This window comes from Theropithecus gelada, chromosome 1 (genome assembly GCF_003255815.1).
Source record: "Theropithecus gelada isolate Dixy chromosome 1, Tgel_1.0, whole genome shotgun sequence".
Taxonomy (NCBI): Eukaryota; Metazoa; Chordata; class Mammalia; order Primates; family Cercopithecidae; genus Theropithecus; species Theropithecus gelada.
This window is the reverse complement of record NC_037668.1, coordinates 128,582,188-128,599,742: the sequence shown is the minus strand read 5'-3', so window position 1 is coordinate 128,599,742 and position 17,555 is coordinate 128,582,188. Positions and strand designations below refer to the sequence as shown.

The window sequence follows — 17,555 nt, the reverse complement described above, 5'->3', positions numbered from 1 at the left end:
GTGAAACCCCACTTCTTCTAAAAATACAAAAAAAAAAAAAACAATAGCTGGGTGTGGTCATGCGTGCCTGTAATCCCAGCTACTTAGGAGGCTGAGGCACGAGGATCCGTTGAACCCAGGAGGCGGAGGTTGCAGTGAGCCGAAATCACACCACTGCACTCCAGCCTGGGCAACAGAGCGAGACTCCAACTCAAAAAAAAAAAAAAAAAGAAGGTGAAAAAAACCAGCCCGAACAATTTTACTTTTCCAAGATTTGGATGAAGAGAAGAAAAAGGGGGGAAGAAACTATAAACTACCATCTTTTAAAAACTAAAGAGTTTTCTGAGGGTTTTTTGGGAGAATACCATTAAAAAAAAAAAAATCACGTTAAGTTATACCAGGTAAGCAGCCAGAACATTTCACCAGACAGTCTACAAGAGCAGTTATCTCAGGCTTATAAAAACTGGGCTTCTTTCGTTTTCACATGTCCTACAATTAACTCAATTTCTTTCCTCTCTTTCTTTTTGGTAGTGCACTGATAGGAAAAAAAAAAAAAGGCAAAATTACACCCCCTAAAAGTGAAATTACAAAGAAAATTTTTTAAATTACCACCACACATTCCCAGATAGGAGCTGGTCATAGTTTGTGCATATACTGTCAGTGGCACATTTCCCCCAAGAGCCGTCACCACCCAAGTTAGAGGGATCAAGTCTGTCAGGAAGGGGCAAAGGTGTCCCACACCCTCCCCATTGGCCTCAGTCTCAGGCCAACTGGGAAATGCCTGGACTCCAGGGCGGACTGCCTCTGGCTTACATCCCTGCTCTGCCTTACCAGCTCAGTGACATTAGGCAATATACTTCCCTTTCTGGGCCTCTGTTTCCTCCTTTGTTAAGTAGTGATAATAACAGCATCTAACTCCTAGGCTTGTTCTGAGGATTAATTGAGTTAATGTGTGTGTGTAAACCACTTAGAACACTGCCTGGCACAGGGCTACACGTGTTAGCTGCTGTTGCTATTGCTGCTGCTGCTGCTGCTGCTGCTACTGCTGCTGTTGCGGCTATGGCTTTATTATTATTATTCCCACAATGAAATTTGTCTCGAGATTCAACCAAATCTCCTCTTCTGTCTACATCATAATAATTTATAATGAGACTGAGGTTCTAAATGATGACCGTAAGACTCTATAAGATCATAGATATGTGTATGTGTGTATATGCTTAAGTGGCATTCAACCTTCCATTAAATTATCCTACTTGCTACACATTTAATTTGAAATAAAAATTTAAAAACCAAAAGGGTTTCCCCTGACCTACCTCTAACCTAAATACTTATTCCCACAAATATTTCTAGGCAAGAGTAGTTTTTCCATACTTCTCTCAAAAATGTTCTATGTTCACATTTTAACTCAAAACTATGCTATAGACAAGATAAAAGAAATCATTTTTCTATAAATTATTTATCCAAAACTTCCTGGATACATTAATATCAGGCTGCTGTAATTAAGTTTAAATGAAAATTGAATGTTTTAAATTATTTAAATCTTCCATTTAGCTAATTAGTTCTCATTAGAGGCTGCTCATTCTTAACATGCTAAAACATTTGGTGAAATCCTTTAAGTCACTTCAGAAACTGCTTAAAATTCAGTCCCTAGAGTTTCTCCCTAAAGAGCTCTTTCCTGCATTTTCAATACCTTTCCTTCACAACTCAAAAAGAGAAGAAATGACAATGGACAGGCTGAAAATGAAGACCCTATACACTATCCTTCCCAGCAAACTAGCTTTCTATGCCATCAACATCCAACCCTACACCCCTGACCAGCACTAGGAGGGGCACACAGATGTCATAACAATTAATATATTTGATTTCACTAACTTTTTAGCCACACAAAAAGTGAGCCAAGTTGTTAAAAGTAAGTATTGACATGCACACGTATGTTTATTGCGGCACTCTTCACAATAGCAAAGACTTAGAATCAACCCAAATGCCCATCAATGATAGACTGGATTAAGAAAATGTGGCACATATACACCATGGAATACTATGCAGCTGTAAAAAAGGATGAGTTCATGTCCTTTGTAGGAACGTGGATGAAGCTGGAAACCATCATTCTCAGCAAACTATCACAAGGACAGAAAACCAAACACCGCATGTTCTCACTCATAGGTGGGAATTGAACAATGAGATCATTTGGACACAGGAAGGGAAACATCACACACACCGGGGCCTGTTGTGGGGTTGGGGGAGGGGGAAGGGATAGCATTAGGAAATATACCTAATATAAATGATGAGTTAATGGGTACAGCACACCAACATGGCACATGTATACATATGTAACAAACCTGCACATTGTGTACATGTACCCTAGAACTTAAAGTACAATAAAAAAAATAAAAGAAAAAAAAATAAAAAGTAAGTGTCTATTTGGATTACAGGGCCCAATTCCAATACCAAAGAACAAGCCTTTCCAGGGAGTTGTGTGTTATTTGTAGTTTAATCACATGCAGATAAATCTTCTTTGAAAGGCTCGCTTTTTGTGGAGTTATTTTTGTACCACTAGTGTGTTAGCCTATACTCTGATTTTAACTCTGACCTGTGAAATCATAACCCAAGGACAAAGTATGATTTCGTATCATCCTCATTTTATTAAATCTGCTCAGGCGTTTATAGTAATAAGTTCTGTTTTAAAAAATCAAACAGATAATTCAAACGTTCACTCTTAATAGCCCTACCTCATGAGGCCACCTCATTAAATTTTCTCCACCAGCATCTCAGAAGGTTGACATTTCAATCATGGAATGCTGTCCTCCTTTCATAACTAAAGAAACATCTGCACAAAACACAGCTGTGCCCAAAATATCCACAGCCTAATATTTAAAGAGTCTACTTCCTGATTCAAAAACAATCGCTTCTAAGGTGATAATTTAGCCAGAAAAGCAGCATTTATTTTTATTATTTTTTTTTTAAGAGATGGGGTCTCACTGTGTTGCTCAGGCTGGCTTTTCAGTTCAACTGCGGGCCTCAAGCAATCCTGTCACCTCAGCCTCAAGAGTAGCTGGGACTACAAGCACACCCAGCTGGAAAAGCAGCATTTAATTTAAACATTCAGCAAATAATTACACAGTACAAAGTCCTGTGTGATAATGAATATAAATATATTCCTCTCCTCAGAGACATGCACATTATGATGTGACAGTCAAGATCTTTCTCGCCGTAGGACATCCTCCAGACAGAGCCCAGGTTACTAGAGGTCCTTCTAGGGGCTTCGCAGTCCCTCTCATTCTATACTTCCCCAACATGGAGCTGATGAGATGGAGTCAGTCCTTCTCCCTTTCTCCTCTCCCCTTCAGTGTTTGTCCACCTCTTTGTTGCATACTTCCACCCTCCCTTGCTCCTCTCATCCTGGCCCTACCTGTGAAATACAGACCTTGAGGCCTTCTCTACCTTCCCAGAAACCACATCATTCTCTCAGCTTTATTGTCTCTTTGGGAAAATTACCAAATTTAAGAACCTCAAATATATGTGATATCTAACAGTGATATAAATATCCCTTAAATTTTTTAAATTCAATCTGACCAAAATGGAATGCCTGATCTTCCCACCAAACCCAATTATTCCACCCTCCTTCCTTATTTCAGTTAAGAGCTCCAGCAGGCTCACCACAACCCAAGCCGTCTTAAGGACTTCTTTGACTCCCCTTTTTCCTCAGCACCCTTCCACCCCACCCTCCTGTGTTGCCAGGTCACATGGCTTAAGATTCCTTCTGTCCATCACCATTGTTACCATCCTAATCCAGGTACTTGTTTCTTCCCCCTGAATTTTTTTTTTTTTTTTTTTTAGACATAATCTTGCTCTGTAGCCCAGGCTGCAGTGCAGTGGTGTGATCTCAGCTCACTGCAACCTCCACCTCCCGGGTCCTGGTTCAAGCAGTTCTGTATCAGCCTCCAGAGTTGCTGGGATTATAGGAATGTGCCACCATGCCCAGCTAAGTTTTGTATTTTTAGTAGAGATGGGGTTTCACCACATTGGCCAGGCTGGTCTTGAATTTCTGGCCTCGTGATCCACCTGCCTCAGCCTCCCAAATTGCTGTGATTACAGGCGAAGGCCACCATGCCTGATACCCTCTGAATTTTTTTAAGTGGGCTCTTACCTCCTCAACAACCCGTCTTAAGTGATGCTACTGTATTAATTTTTTGAGAAGGATATATGTCCTCTGCAACTAGATGACTTGGTTTCAAACTCCAGCTCTGCTACTTTTACTTCTGTGACCTTGGGCAAGTGACCCAGCCTCTCTATGACTTTTTGTACAATAAGGATAATAGTGCCTGCCTCATAGAATTGTTGTGAAAACAAAATGAATAGTTACGAGCACCTAGAACAGTATATGGCATACATTTAAATGCTCAATAAATGATTCCCATTATTTGTAATTAGCACAGATGAAGTCATACCATGGCTGCCCCAAATCCCTCAAGAGTCCCATGGTGTACCAAAGAAACTGCAGGTTTCTCAGCCTGACATTCATTCTGTCCCCAGCCAACCTTTCAACTTCACATTCTCCATGCCCTACATGTTCCCTGAATACACACCAGGCAAACTGGAGGACTTACTGTTCCCTGAACACACGTCCCAAGGTTCTCCCCTCCTCACACTTGCTGTTTTCTAAGATCCCTCCTCTCACATCTCTGCCTGATAAGACCTTGTCCATCCTTCAAGCCGATCTTAACTCTTCCACGAAGCCTTTGCTGAACCCCTCCACCAGATGTGCCCCCACCCCCCTGTGAATTCCTCTCCTAGCATAGAGATTGTACTTCTCTTTTGGCAGATATCTTTCCTATACCTCAAACTGCAGTTCTGTTATTTTCCCTACAGGCTTGGAGCTCTTCGAAGGTAACATGTGCATTCAACATTGTTTTATTCTCTGCATCACCTAGCACAATGTAATATGTCGGGGTAACAAAAAAGATGGAGTTGGAGGTTTCAGAGCCACAGCCATTACTGTGGCACAGAAGGGTAAGTTCAAACTAAGAAAAGTACACACTCTGCCCAGGCTGGAGTCCTCATCATATTTCAAATGTCAATTCAAACTCACAACATAAATTGGATGGTTTCTCCAGCAAGTCTTTCCTTGTAAAATACCAGAAAAACAGTAGACTATAAGAGGAATGTGATTTGTAGGCCTATCCCAAAATACCAACATGAAAATCACATTAAACATTTTCCTCATCTATCAATACCAAAATCAAAAAGCCATCATGCACAGTCTTTAGTTGGCTTAATTTTCTGCTAGATCTATCACCTAGCAATCCCAAGAGAAGTGACTCAGATCTCCATGGCTAGAGCTCATTCAATGACATATTAACATATTAACAACCTCTGGCATGTGAGTTACTATAGAATTGAACATAATGACATATACACCATTCCCACTCTCAGACTCATGAGAGACCCCCCAAACCCTAAAATCACAAAAACAGAGGCACAACAATGCACATTCCCAACAACAGAGTGAACACTCAATAAACACTGCTGGCAGTGACATCATCCAGGTACACAGCCGCACATAACTCCATTCTGTCTAGAAGCAGAGCTGTAATCTGACACCAGAGACTCAGACCTCTTTGCCTCAGCAACTCTGGGCATTCATGAGCAGCAGCAAAGGGCTCTTTCATTCCCACTCTTACTTTAGCCATTCAAGAAGCATCCTCCTCCCAGCACCACTAAGAGAAACGTCGCAGACCTCAATTTCAAGAACCTCTATGATGAAGTGACAAAGATTGTTTTCCCCCAAATAAAAGATATGCTGTTGAAGGTCCAAAACACTCACTCTTCGGAGACCTGGTAGTACCCACAAATCCTTAGGCAGAACTGCCAATAACCTTTCTAACAACACAAGTCCAAGGAAGCTAATTATGATTCATTTAACTATGTTCATTTATCTGCACATTTGGTAAAGACAACAAGAAAGAAAATTTAAACATTTAAAATAGAATATATTAGACTCCTCTGAAACACCAGCTCTTTTCATAAAAGTACATAACCAAGTCAATTCAGCCTTATTTCTTATTATCTGATACTTATATTGAATAAAGATTTATCTCTGTTCACTTAATGTTTTGCTATACCTAAAGTATTAAGATATCTTTGTCCTGTAGATTAGTGGTCTTTTACAGAAAACAGTTCCCTACTTTTATTTTACACTCTCAAATCTTAATCCCACAGAAGCAAAGTAGTCAAAGAAAATAAATCAGGACTGCTACATCATTTCATCAGAAGCAAAGAAAATAATATCAAAAAGTTTGGGGTACCCAAATAAAAGAATCAATATGTCAGATAAAATGTTAGTCATAGATGTGACTCTGATACAGCTCCCTGCAGTTAATGTGTCCCACTTTCTGAAAAAGAGCTGCACAAACAAAAACATCCTGAGATAGAACAGAAGCCTTGTAAACTATAAAGCTCAAGCACCTGTAATACACGCACTGCCCTGTACCCTATGGCCACTCCATAAATACTTAGTGACTGATTCACAGGCCAATTACAGAGTCTGGCAATGATAGTGTGTCTCCCTGGTCCTACTCTGGGGAGTGTTAGGAATCTCCAGCTGCTGTTTGCTGTGGTGGTAGGAAGAACTGAAACAGATAGATGTCTAAAAGAACTGAGGTGTTGAAAGGTTCAAATTGTCCATTTTCCCTGAACTTCTCCCCAGGCACCCGAGCCTTAAAACATTGGGATTGTTACTCAAATCACTGGGGGAAAATGAATAAAAGTGCATAGTGTTTCCTCGTCAAAGAACAAGCTGAATGGCCAAGAGAAAAAAAAAACAAAACAGAAACTTACTTTTCATAGACCAGCTCCTCATCGATGGAGAAATAGTGGGTATTTACTGTGCTTTTTGGTCTATTCCTTAAAGTAGCAAAATATAACCGATCTGAAAGACAAGTTTAAAAGACAGAAAAAACATATGAGAAGTAGGGAAGTGGAAGTGAAGGGGGGTGATAACATACGAAGGATTCAATTTAAAGACCCCATCAACACGTGGAATTCTTGCAGAAACCTCATCTCTCCCAGAAAGCTAGAGACTCAAGAGCACAACAGTTAGGCAAGAGGAAGACCTGACCGAGGAACTCAGCGGGGTGCAGAGCACCCACATTTCCCTTGTTTCAGGCCAGCGGAGTAGCCAGGAGAGGGGGGTACCCGCAGAACTGGAGGTGCAAGTTTGGTTCCCAAATCTCCAGACCTCAGCAGCTGCGAGAAGGGGAAGAAAGAGGTGAGCCTCCCCCATGTGGCTTCGGAGATTTGAAAAAGAGGAACGGAGAGAGACTCAGGGGGTGTGGTTGGGGGTGTCCCGAAAACCGAAGCCTGCGATGGTGGAATAAAGGCGACCGGTGAGCAACCGGAGCAGGCTCCCCATGAACTGCTGAGTGCCGGAGTCCGGGCAGAGAAGCCGGTGCTGTCCCATTACGAGGCCGAGAAGCCATCCGAGGGAACTGCAGAGGGAGCAAGGGACACAAGAAAGAGAAGCCGGAAGCAGGGGGTCCTCGGAGAAAGGAGAGTCCCGAGAGGGGACAAGAGCGCGCGCAGCGGCTGCAGGACACTGGCAGCCTCAGAAGAAGGTGGGGACAGTGGCGCGGGAAGTGAAGAGTTGGGGGCAAAAGAGCGTTGGAAGATGCGGGGCGGCTGCTCCTCACCTTTCATGAACTCACAAGCCCCGATTAGTTCCCCTGACTCCGCTGCCATCTTAAGCGAGATACGCACTGGGGAGGGCTGGGTCGTGGCCAGCTGAGGTCACTCGCCTCCGGGGGCTTCCCCACTGCCCAGGAGCCAGGAAGCTCACAGTCCCGAACACCAAGCCTGGCCGAGGGAGGCAGCAGGCGCCGAAGGCGGAGGCGGCTTCGGGGTCAGCGCGCCGGGCGCCCCGGGGACATTCCGAGGGGAACCCGAGCCCGCTCCGCGCGGGGCGCACACGCCCCTGGCTGTGGCCGCTCCTATTTGGACCCGGCTGCTGCAGCTGCTGCTCCGCCGTCGCCGCGCCTGGGAAACGCAGACCAGCTCTCACGGCAGGGCAAAGTCTTCCCCCGGCTTCCAAAGTGATCATGGAGGAGGAGACGTCTGGTCTCGATCGCGCCCGTGGCTACTCGAGCGGCTGCCGGCAGGACTTCAGTGCCCGCGGGCTGGCAGCAGCTGCTCCGGCTCCTCCTTCGCCACCTCCTTTCAGCAGTTACTCTTCCTCCTCCTCCTCCCCCTGGGTCCGCCCCCAGACCTTCCTCCCCGCCCTCCCTCAGCCCCCTCCACTTTCAGGACTCCGCGGCCATCCCTTAAAGGGACAGCCCGGCTCCTTTCTCCGCAGCAGCCCCAGTTACCAGGCACCCCGCGGGTCACTAGGAGCCGGTTGCTAAGGCTTTGTTGCCGTCCACCAATTGCTGTTCAGGAAATGGGGCCCTCGGCCCAGGGGAGCGGGCGGGGCCTCTAGGCCGGAAACTTATGAATGAAACGGCGGCGTTGGAAGTGGACATCGCCAAGGGCTCTGTCGCGGCCTCGGAGGCTAGCATGCGCCGGCGCCCCCTTTCTTTTCGGCACCCACTAAGTCTTGTCCCACTCCAGATTTCTTTTTTCTCTCCCATTCTCTTTCTTTCTCGCCCACTCATCCATGCTCTTCTAAACTCTTGCCGCGCAAGCGCGCGCGCGCACACACACACACACACACGTAAAAACCTCAGATCTCCGTGCCCTGCCTCGCCTCTAGCTAACATTTCAACCACCCCCCACGCCCAACACTGAGAGGGTCTGCATCTTTATAAAAAATACAATTGAAAAAGAAGCCCCAGCTCCTAGCTCACAGTACATGTATTGGTTTCCTCTACACATACCAGACTCTGATATAACTTGTACTTTGTTCTCATGGGAAAAAAAGTTTCCCATCTGGTTCTCCGCGCCCTCTCAACTGGGCCGCCACTGTGAGCGCAAAAGCATCACAAATGCCTAATCTTTACAGAGCTCGGGTCCCGGAGGGGCGGGGCGAGACCGCAGAGCAAGCCTGGGCGGGGGCGGAGGGAATAGGAGAGAGAGCAGAGTCCACTGGTCCAAGGAGAAGGTTAACACAAAGGAATTTCTTCACATAGTCTCAGCTGAAGCGCTTCAGGCAGGAGTCCCGCTAAAAGAGGCCCTTGACTTGTCTCTGCGAGGCTCCAGATACTGTTTGAACAACTTGAACGCTGGGCGTCCTACGGCTGTGCCTAATTAGCGTGCCGTCCCTTCCATACGAAAATGGCGCTACAGACCCACTATCCGAAGAGCATGCGCTCTGAGTGCTCTCTCCAGAAACGGCAAGAAACTTGTGGCGGCCTTTTCCTTCGCAGTCGCGTGTTGACCTCTAGGGAGAAAGGGAGCGCACCCGTGCAGAGCTGACCGAGGGAGCGAGCCCTTCGAGGGCCAATTCCAGTTTTTGTTAGTGGGGTTTTTTTTAATGTGTGTTTTGTTTGAGACACTGTCTCGCCCTATCACCCAGGCTGGAGTGCAGTGGCCCAATCTCTGCTCACTGCAACCTCCACCTCTCGGGTTCAAGCGATTCTCGTGCCTCAGCCTCCCAAATTGTTGGGTCTACAGGCTTGCGCAACCACGCCCGGCTAATTTTTGTATTTTTTGTAGAGACCGGGTTTTGCCATGTTGGCCATGGTCTTCAACTCCTGAGTACAAGCAATCCGCCCTGCCTTGGCCTTCCACAGCACTGGAATTACAGGCTGAGCCACTGCGCCCGGCCTCAAATTATTTTATTGAAAAAAAAAAATCTAGTATTTATTATATGAAAGATAGAGAAAAACGAAGTATATGAATCTTTCAATAAACTTACCCACTTTGTTTAAAAGGCTAAATAAATCCAAAGATTCTGAGTTAAAATTCTTCCAGAATCTAAATTCAAATTCCCCAACAATTTTTCATGAGTTTTGTGTTAGAAAAAGGGCATTAGAAATAGAAGTTAGAGTTCTCATCCAATTCATGAACTTTTAATTTCACAAAGTAAATAGTCTAATGAAAAGAACTCCAATCTACACTTTCGGTGAAGCCAGATATAATTGAACACCCTCTTGTTATTTTCCAAAATGATCCTTTACAAAAATCTTTTTTATATAACTCTCCTGCTTAAAATTTTGATCATGAGGAATGAATTATCACCTAACAAATACAAGTCCTTAAGTTCAAATGAAAATGTTTATTTTTCCTTAGCATTTTTACAAAGATAATAAAACTCTGTAAGTAATGTTTTTTAAAATATTGCTTGGGGCTGGGCATGGTGGCTCACACCTGTAATTACAGCACTTTGGAAGGCCAAGGCCTGCGGATCACCTGAGGTCAGGAGTTTGAGACCATCCTGGCCAACATGGCGAAACTTCTCCTCTACTAAAAAAAAATACAAAAGTTGGCTGGGTGCAGTGGCTCATGCCTGTAATCCCAGCACTTTGCGAGGCTGAGGCAGGTGGATCACCTGAGAGCAGAAGTTCGAGACCAGCCTGGCCAACATGGTAAAACTCCAACTCTACTAATAATACAAAAAAATTAGCCGGGCTTGGTGGCACACACCTGTAATCCCAGCTACTAGGGAAGCTGAGGCAGGAGAATCGCTTGAACCCGGGAGGCAGAGGTTGCAGTGAGCCGAGATCGCCTCATCGCCCTCCAGCCTGGGTGACAAGAGCAAAACTCTGTTTCAAAAAAAAAAATTACAAAACTTAGCTGGGTGTGGTGGCACACGCCTGTAATCCGAGCTACTCAGGAGGTTGCAGTGAGCCAAGATCGTGCCACTGCACTCTAGCCTGGGTGACAGAAAGAGACTCTGTCTCAAAAAAATAAAATAAAATTAGCCAGATGTGGTGGCTGACGCCTGTAATCCCAGCTACTCAGGAGGCTGAGGCAGGAGAATCGCTCGAACCGGGAGGCAGAGGTTTCAGTGAGCTGTGATTACATGATTACGCCACTGCACTCCAGCAGTGCAGTGTCTCTGGGCGACAGAGTGAAACCCTGTCTCAAACAAACAACAACAAAATTGCATGGAAGGAAAGTGTCAGTATAATCAAATCTCTCTAAGCCATTCTAAATGGTATAGAAAATTCTACAAGAAAAATATGAAACAGATAATGCACACACAGCACACATATAATACATAACAAGGTTCTAATGAGATCATAAAACACTTTATTCTCTCAATTACCATGAGGTCAAAGTTCCTGTTGGTTGTAGTTTCATAATAAAGGCATACTTTTACAGTCTATGAGGGAAGATAATGGAAGAAGCTTTTCCAACCACCCAGCTTGATATAAATTTAAGGAATGAACTTTAAAGAAACAATAAAGAAGGCATTTCACATATAAAGGAAATACTAAGAGATTTTAAATATCGCTCAACTGCACAAAAGGAAGGTAATACTACACACAGAAATTCAGCAGGTAAGTGTCAAAAGTGTCGAGTTTGAAAACAACAACTTTTTTTTTTTTTCTTGAGACGGAGTCTTGCTCTGTCGCCAGGCTGGAGTGCAGTGGCACCATCTGGGCTCATTGCAACCTCCACCTCCCAGGTTCAAGCGATTCTACTGCCACAGCCTCCAGAGTAGCTGGGACTACAGGCGCGTGTGCCACCATGCCCAGCTAATTTTCATATTTTTGGTAGAGACAGGATTTCACTATGTTGGCCAGGCTGGTCTCAAACTGCTGACCTCAAGTAATCCACCCGCCTCAGGATCCCAAAGTGCCGGAATTACAGATGTGAGCCACTGCACTCACCCTGAAAACGACAGAATTTAAATCTAACTCCTGCAACCAATGCTTGTGTGCTGCAGTTCTAGAAAACTCACTGCTGGAGGCAGCTCTAAATTATGTCAAAAGCCACTAGTTCTAATTCTGCCTGGAGGCTGCAGAACCTCTGATCACCCTTACTTATGACAGCTCTTCAAAAATGCAAAGACAGTTTCCTTGACCACCTTCCTTTTCTCCTTAGTCTTCCCCAGACAAATATGTCCATTTTCTTCAACATTGTCTTATATTATATGGCTTCAAGCGCCTCAGTCCAGTCTCTGCCAATTTGTCCAATTTCTTATAAAGTGGGTCCCAGAACTGAATGCAGACTAGTGATAAACTGGTGTGGCCAGTTCTGAAAAAAGAAAAAAGAATGGATGGAAGATTCAGATGTGAGCAAAAGAAATGAAAAACATAAAAGAATTAAATTTTATCATTTAGCTTCAAGAAAAAGAAAAGGAAAATATTCTTTTTTTTTTTTTTTGGAGATGGAGTCTCCCTCTTTCACCAGGCTGGAGTGCAGTGGCACAATCTCGGCTCACTGCAACCTCTGCCTCCCAGGTTCAAGCAGTTTGCCTGCCTAAGCCTCCCTAGTAGCTGGGACTACAGGCATGCACCACCACACCCAACTAATTTTTGTATTTTTAGTAGAGACAGGGTTTTGCCATGTTGGTCAGGATGGTCTCGCTCTCTTGACCTCGTGATCCGCCCACCTCGCCCTCCCAAAGTGCTGGGATCACAGGCATGAGCCACTGCGCCTGGTGGAAAATATTCTTTCTTGCTGGAAGAGGGCAAGGAAAAATGAGCTCAAGATTGTCAAAGGCCTGACAGCTATGTGGTTTACATAGTGTATTCTTTTAAAATTATCATAATTTCTTATTAGAATGTATCATTAGAACATACTCGTTTAGTTGTTTATTCAGTAGTGATACAAAGTTACCAAAGAATGTAAAGAAAATATAGAATACATACTTCGAATTATTTCTGGAAATTAATTTTCAGTTTAAGTATGAAACACGTAGTAGAAACCTGTGCTGCTGAGTGCTTTGATATTCAAGGTAATTTGAATTATTTATTCATATACATATTTTGACAATTTTTTGATCCCAAAAATAATTTAAAACAGCTTTTAGTAAAATACATATAATAAAAAAGTTATTACAGTAGAACCAGAATGCCAAAAATAAATAGCGTGACTCAGAAACGGTTCTGTTCCAGAAGCCTGCCCACAAATGATAAGACCTTAGCCTAACCCAGCCACATTCTGTATCAGACAAATCTCCAATGCCTGTTTAAGAATTCCAAACCAAAATCAAAGAAGTAAAAACCAGAAGGGACCTGGGAGATCAGCTAGTTCCAGTTTTCAAACTGACTCCATCCAACTCAAGGGATTTAGCACAAGCCCAATATGGGGGTGGGAGTGGAAGGCAGTGGATGAGCACTCAAGGCTTCTACAAAATAGTTCCTTTATAAACAGTTATATGGCAAAATAAAAGAGAAAAAAAGAGAAGGAGGTCCACAGTCGGTAACTGATTTCCCAAACTCACATAACTGGTGGAAATAAGACCAGTATTCATTATTTGCTGTAATATCAACAACCTTTTCCTAATTTTTCCCTAGTTAGCTTAAATTACATTGTTCAACTTATAGATTATTACACTTTAGCCATAAAGTGTCAATAATAATGTATGCATAATATCTACAACTATTTTCTTCAAGATATTTAGAGGAAATATTGAAATAATCTCCAAATGAAACAATATAAGATGGTGCATTATCTGCCATTGCTATTGTTCTTGTGTGGCTTCTATAGAAATTTGAATTGTTTTCAACCCTGTGATTTATTAATGGCATACCAGCATTCTACAAAATACAGTTTAAGAAATACTGGTATCGTGAACATTAATGTTCACAATAAAATAAGTCAATTCAATATTCATCTTCTTCTTGACTAATGCAGTCAATAAAGAATGGTACAGTTTTAGAAGGTAAAAGAAAGTTCCATGAGGTCAATATACTTCAGAATAGTCAATTTATTGTCCGTTTGCTATACTTACCAAACAAGTTAACAACTCAATACATTTTTTAAATTTTACAGAATTTATCCATCTATATTTATTTGTCATTACTACTCTTTTTTTTTTTTTTGAGACAGAGTCTCACTGTGTCACCCAGGCTGGAGTGCAGTGACACCATCACAGGTCACTGCAATCTCAACCTCCTGAGCTTGAGTGATTCTCACATCTCAGGCTCCAGAGTAACTGGGACTACAGACATGAGCCACTGCACTTGGCTGTTTGATTTTTTTGTAGAGACAGGGTCCCACTATGTTGCCCAGGCTGGTCTTGAAGTCCTCAGCTAGAGCCAGTTTCTCCTGTCTTGACCTCCCAAAGTGCTGGGATTGCAAGTGGGAGCCGCGGCACCTACACCATTCATACTCTTTTTACAGAAAAAATAAGTGAACATTTTTACTCCAAAAATAGATAATATTTCCCACACCACTCCTCTCCAACCATCACCATCATAGCCATGCTGAGAAATATTAGTGAGCTACACACTGTAATCTAAAGGTTTTTTGTTTTGTTTTGTTTTGTTTTGTTTTTGAGATGGAGTCTTGCATTGTCACCCAGGCTGGAGTCCAGTGGCGTGATCTTGGCTCACTGCAAGCTCCGCCTCCTGGGCTCAAGCAATTCTCCTGCCTCAGCCTCCTGAGTATCTGGGACTACAGGCGCCCGCCACCACACCCAGCTAACTGTTTTTTGTATTTTTAGTAGAGACGGGGTTTCACTACGTTGGCCAGGCTGGTCTCGAACTCCTGACCTCATGATCTGCCCGCCTGGGCCTCCCAAAGTGCTGGAATAACAGGCATGAGCCACCGCACCCAGCCATAATCTAAAGTTTTGAATGTTCACTTCCATGTTCACATTTAATAATGTTTCTACTCTACATATTTCTAGCAGGAAAATAATAGTAGTTAATAGTTCGGTTTCATCTAAAACCAAGCACAGTAGTTTATATCTCAGTTCTCACACTGGTTGCCTATCAGGTAGGTATATTATTATTTCCATTTTATAAATGAGGAAACACACAAAATACATGCTCAGTCTATATTTGGAGAATGGACAAATAAATGAGTAATTAAAATGTGAGGAGATGAACTCATGTGAATCACCTGGATTCACAAATCAGTTCCTTTGCAGCCTGGAGTAGTGAAAAAATGCTAGATTTGTAATCAGAAGCCTGGGTTTCAGGCATCTCTCTCCCACCACCTGTATGCATTGTTTTGGACTCAGTTTCCTCTGATATTAAATAGAAATTATAATAATTTCTAACTCACAAGAATAACAGTAAAATTAAATGTGAGTTTCATGCTGTGATGCTAGACACTGTGTACAAATATGATGCTGTACAAATACAGCCTAGCATTTGTATTAATAAATACAAATATTTAGTAATATTAAGCATAGATTAAGAAATACTAACTTGTTTCCAAAATCTAATTTTCATAAGTCTCAAATGAATACAACTATTTGGATCTAGGTATTGTAATTTAATTGACTCCTAGCTAACAGCATAATTAAAATATACACTCACAGAGAAGTCCTTTTTATCAACCGAAGAGAACTCCACAGGGTACAAATTAATGTCCTTTTTCATTTCTGATTTCCTGTGACCATATGCCTGTCTCTGGAGTGTGATCAGGGCCAACAAACCCATTCAGGCATCCTCAACGGATTCCTAAATTCCCCTGCTCTCACTCACGTTCTTTCGGTCCTTAGTGTTCCAGAAGCCTGGGACACAAATGTTGTGCCCTGTGGTTTCCATGGCGACCCTTGACACACTTTTGGAACATATGTTTTCTGATGCCTAGTCTGTGCAGAAACTCTAGAAGAAAATTATGTTTTCAAACCTTTGGTTTCCATTTTTTCAACCAAAAATACTATATATGTATTGAACATATTATTAATGGTTGTTCTTGTTGTTATTAACATCAATAATTGCATTGATTCCCATGGGAGAACAAAAATCACACTTCATATCTTCCACATACCAAGCCTTCCTACATGGAGTCTATGTTATTCTTCAAATGATATCTAAAGTAGTAGACCTGTATTTGTTAATGTAGGATAACAGCGATGTGAATAATGTAACACATACATAAAAATAATGTCTACTTACCCTAAAATGTATGTATTTTAGGTAAAATATTTCTCTTCATACCTATGTTTTATTTCCATAACATCAAATATACATTTTCTTTATATTTGTGTTTTCATTCATTCAGTTAAAAATTTACTATCTACTATTTGCCTGGCTCTGTGCTAGGTGCTAGGATTACAACTGAGAATAAGGCAGAGTTCTATTCTTGAGGAAGTTACATTCTAGAAAGGGTTATAGATGAGCAATCAGGTTCCATAAGCAAGATACATGCTAGGCTGAAGTGAGCACAGAGCAGAGGCCTGTGTGGGCTGCATCAGACCTGAGGCATGAGGAAAGGGTTCCCTGCAGAATCCTTGCATAGATTTGAAGGTTGAATAGGAGTTAGCTAGGGGGAGGTAGCCAAACAGTAGAGAGATCAAGGCGGGAGGGTACGTGGAAGGAGGAAGACACACAAGAGAACCCCAGGCAGAGGGAACAGTCTATACACACAGGCCAGGAAACAGTAGAGAGAAAGGCCAGTTCAGGATTTGAAGCAGCTCCATTTAATTCCAGCCCAGAGTATAAAAGAGAAGAGGAAGAAGGATCTTGGTAAGTTAGTCCAAAAATGTGGACTTTATCCAGAGGGCAATGGGGCACCAAAATGAAATACAGTTGACCCTTAAACAACACAGGGGTTAGGAGCACAGTTGCATATCCACATACAACCAAAAGTTAACAGTCTACTGTTTACCAGAAGCCTTGTCCATAACATAAACAGGTGATTAACACAGATTTTGTATACTATATGTTATATATATGTTGTATTCTTATGATAAAGTAGGCAAGAAGAAAAGCAAGATTTTTCTAAATTATCACAAATCTCCAAAGATTTTCCTATATTTACTGAAAAGAATCCATGTACAAGTGAACCTGTGCAGTTCAAATCCATGTTGCTCAAGGGTCAACTGTATACGAATGAGGAAAAGCCTAAAATCCCCAGGCGGGGATTTNTTTTTTTTTTTTTTTTTTTTTTTTCTTTTTTGAGATGGAGTCTCGCTCTGTCACCCAGGCCGGAGTGCAGTGGCGTGATCTCGGCTCACTGTAAGCTCTGCCTCCCGGGTTCATGCCATTCTCCTGCCTCAGCCTCCCAAGTATAGGCGCCCACCACCATGCCCGGCTAATTTTTTTGTATTTTTAGTAGAGACAGGGTTTCACTGCATTAGCCAGGATGGTCTCAATCTCCTGACCTCATGATCCACCTGCCTCGGCCTCCCAAAGTGCTGGGATTACAGGCGTGAACCACTGCGCCGGGCCCTAGGCAGGGATTTTTTAAATTGACAGAAGGAGCCTGCAAAATTGTTTAATTGTAAATAGATTGGACTTTACTCCATGAATCCCCCCAAAATCCGAATTACAATGGGAATGTAGACAAAGGCCCACAATAGCGTGTTTCATTCTTTCTTTTTACCTTTCACCATTAAAAAGACAAAATACAAGTTGCCCGGTTTTCGCAGAACATGATTAAGTACTTAATGGGAAGAACTGTCTAAGATTCCTGAAATTTAATTTGCCTGTGTTGGCAATAAATGTGGATAAGATAATATAGATAACTTCTAAATTGTAACTATTTTGAGTAAAAGGACCCTAAGCAAATGT

At 42.6% G+C, this 17,555-nt stretch overlaps 1 protein-coding gene across 5 annotated transcripts in view; it reads right to left on the bottom strand.

Annotated features, from left to right (window-relative positions):
• Positions 1-15,523, bottom strand: part of CDC14A (cell division cycle 14A) — a 171,842-nt gene extending 156,319 nt beyond the window's left edge. For 4 of the 5 annotated variants that reach the window (XM_025365440.1, XM_025365429.1, XM_025365423.1 and 1 more), the window contains exons 1-2: positions 7,668-8,303; positions 6,817-6,907 (exon numbers count right to left, since the gene is read on the bottom strand). In XM_025365440.1, the coding sequence (XP_025221225.1) occupies positions 6,817-6,907; positions 7,668-7,716 (140 nt within the window). In that variant the 5' untranslated portion in view covers positions 7,717-8,303. Of the gene's footprint in view, positions 1-6,816; positions 6,908-7,667; positions 8,304-15,353 lie in introns of those variants that run through there. The other variant, XM_025365449.1, reaches the window with a different exon arrangement.
• Positions 15,524-17,555: the final 2,032 nt, after the last annotated feature.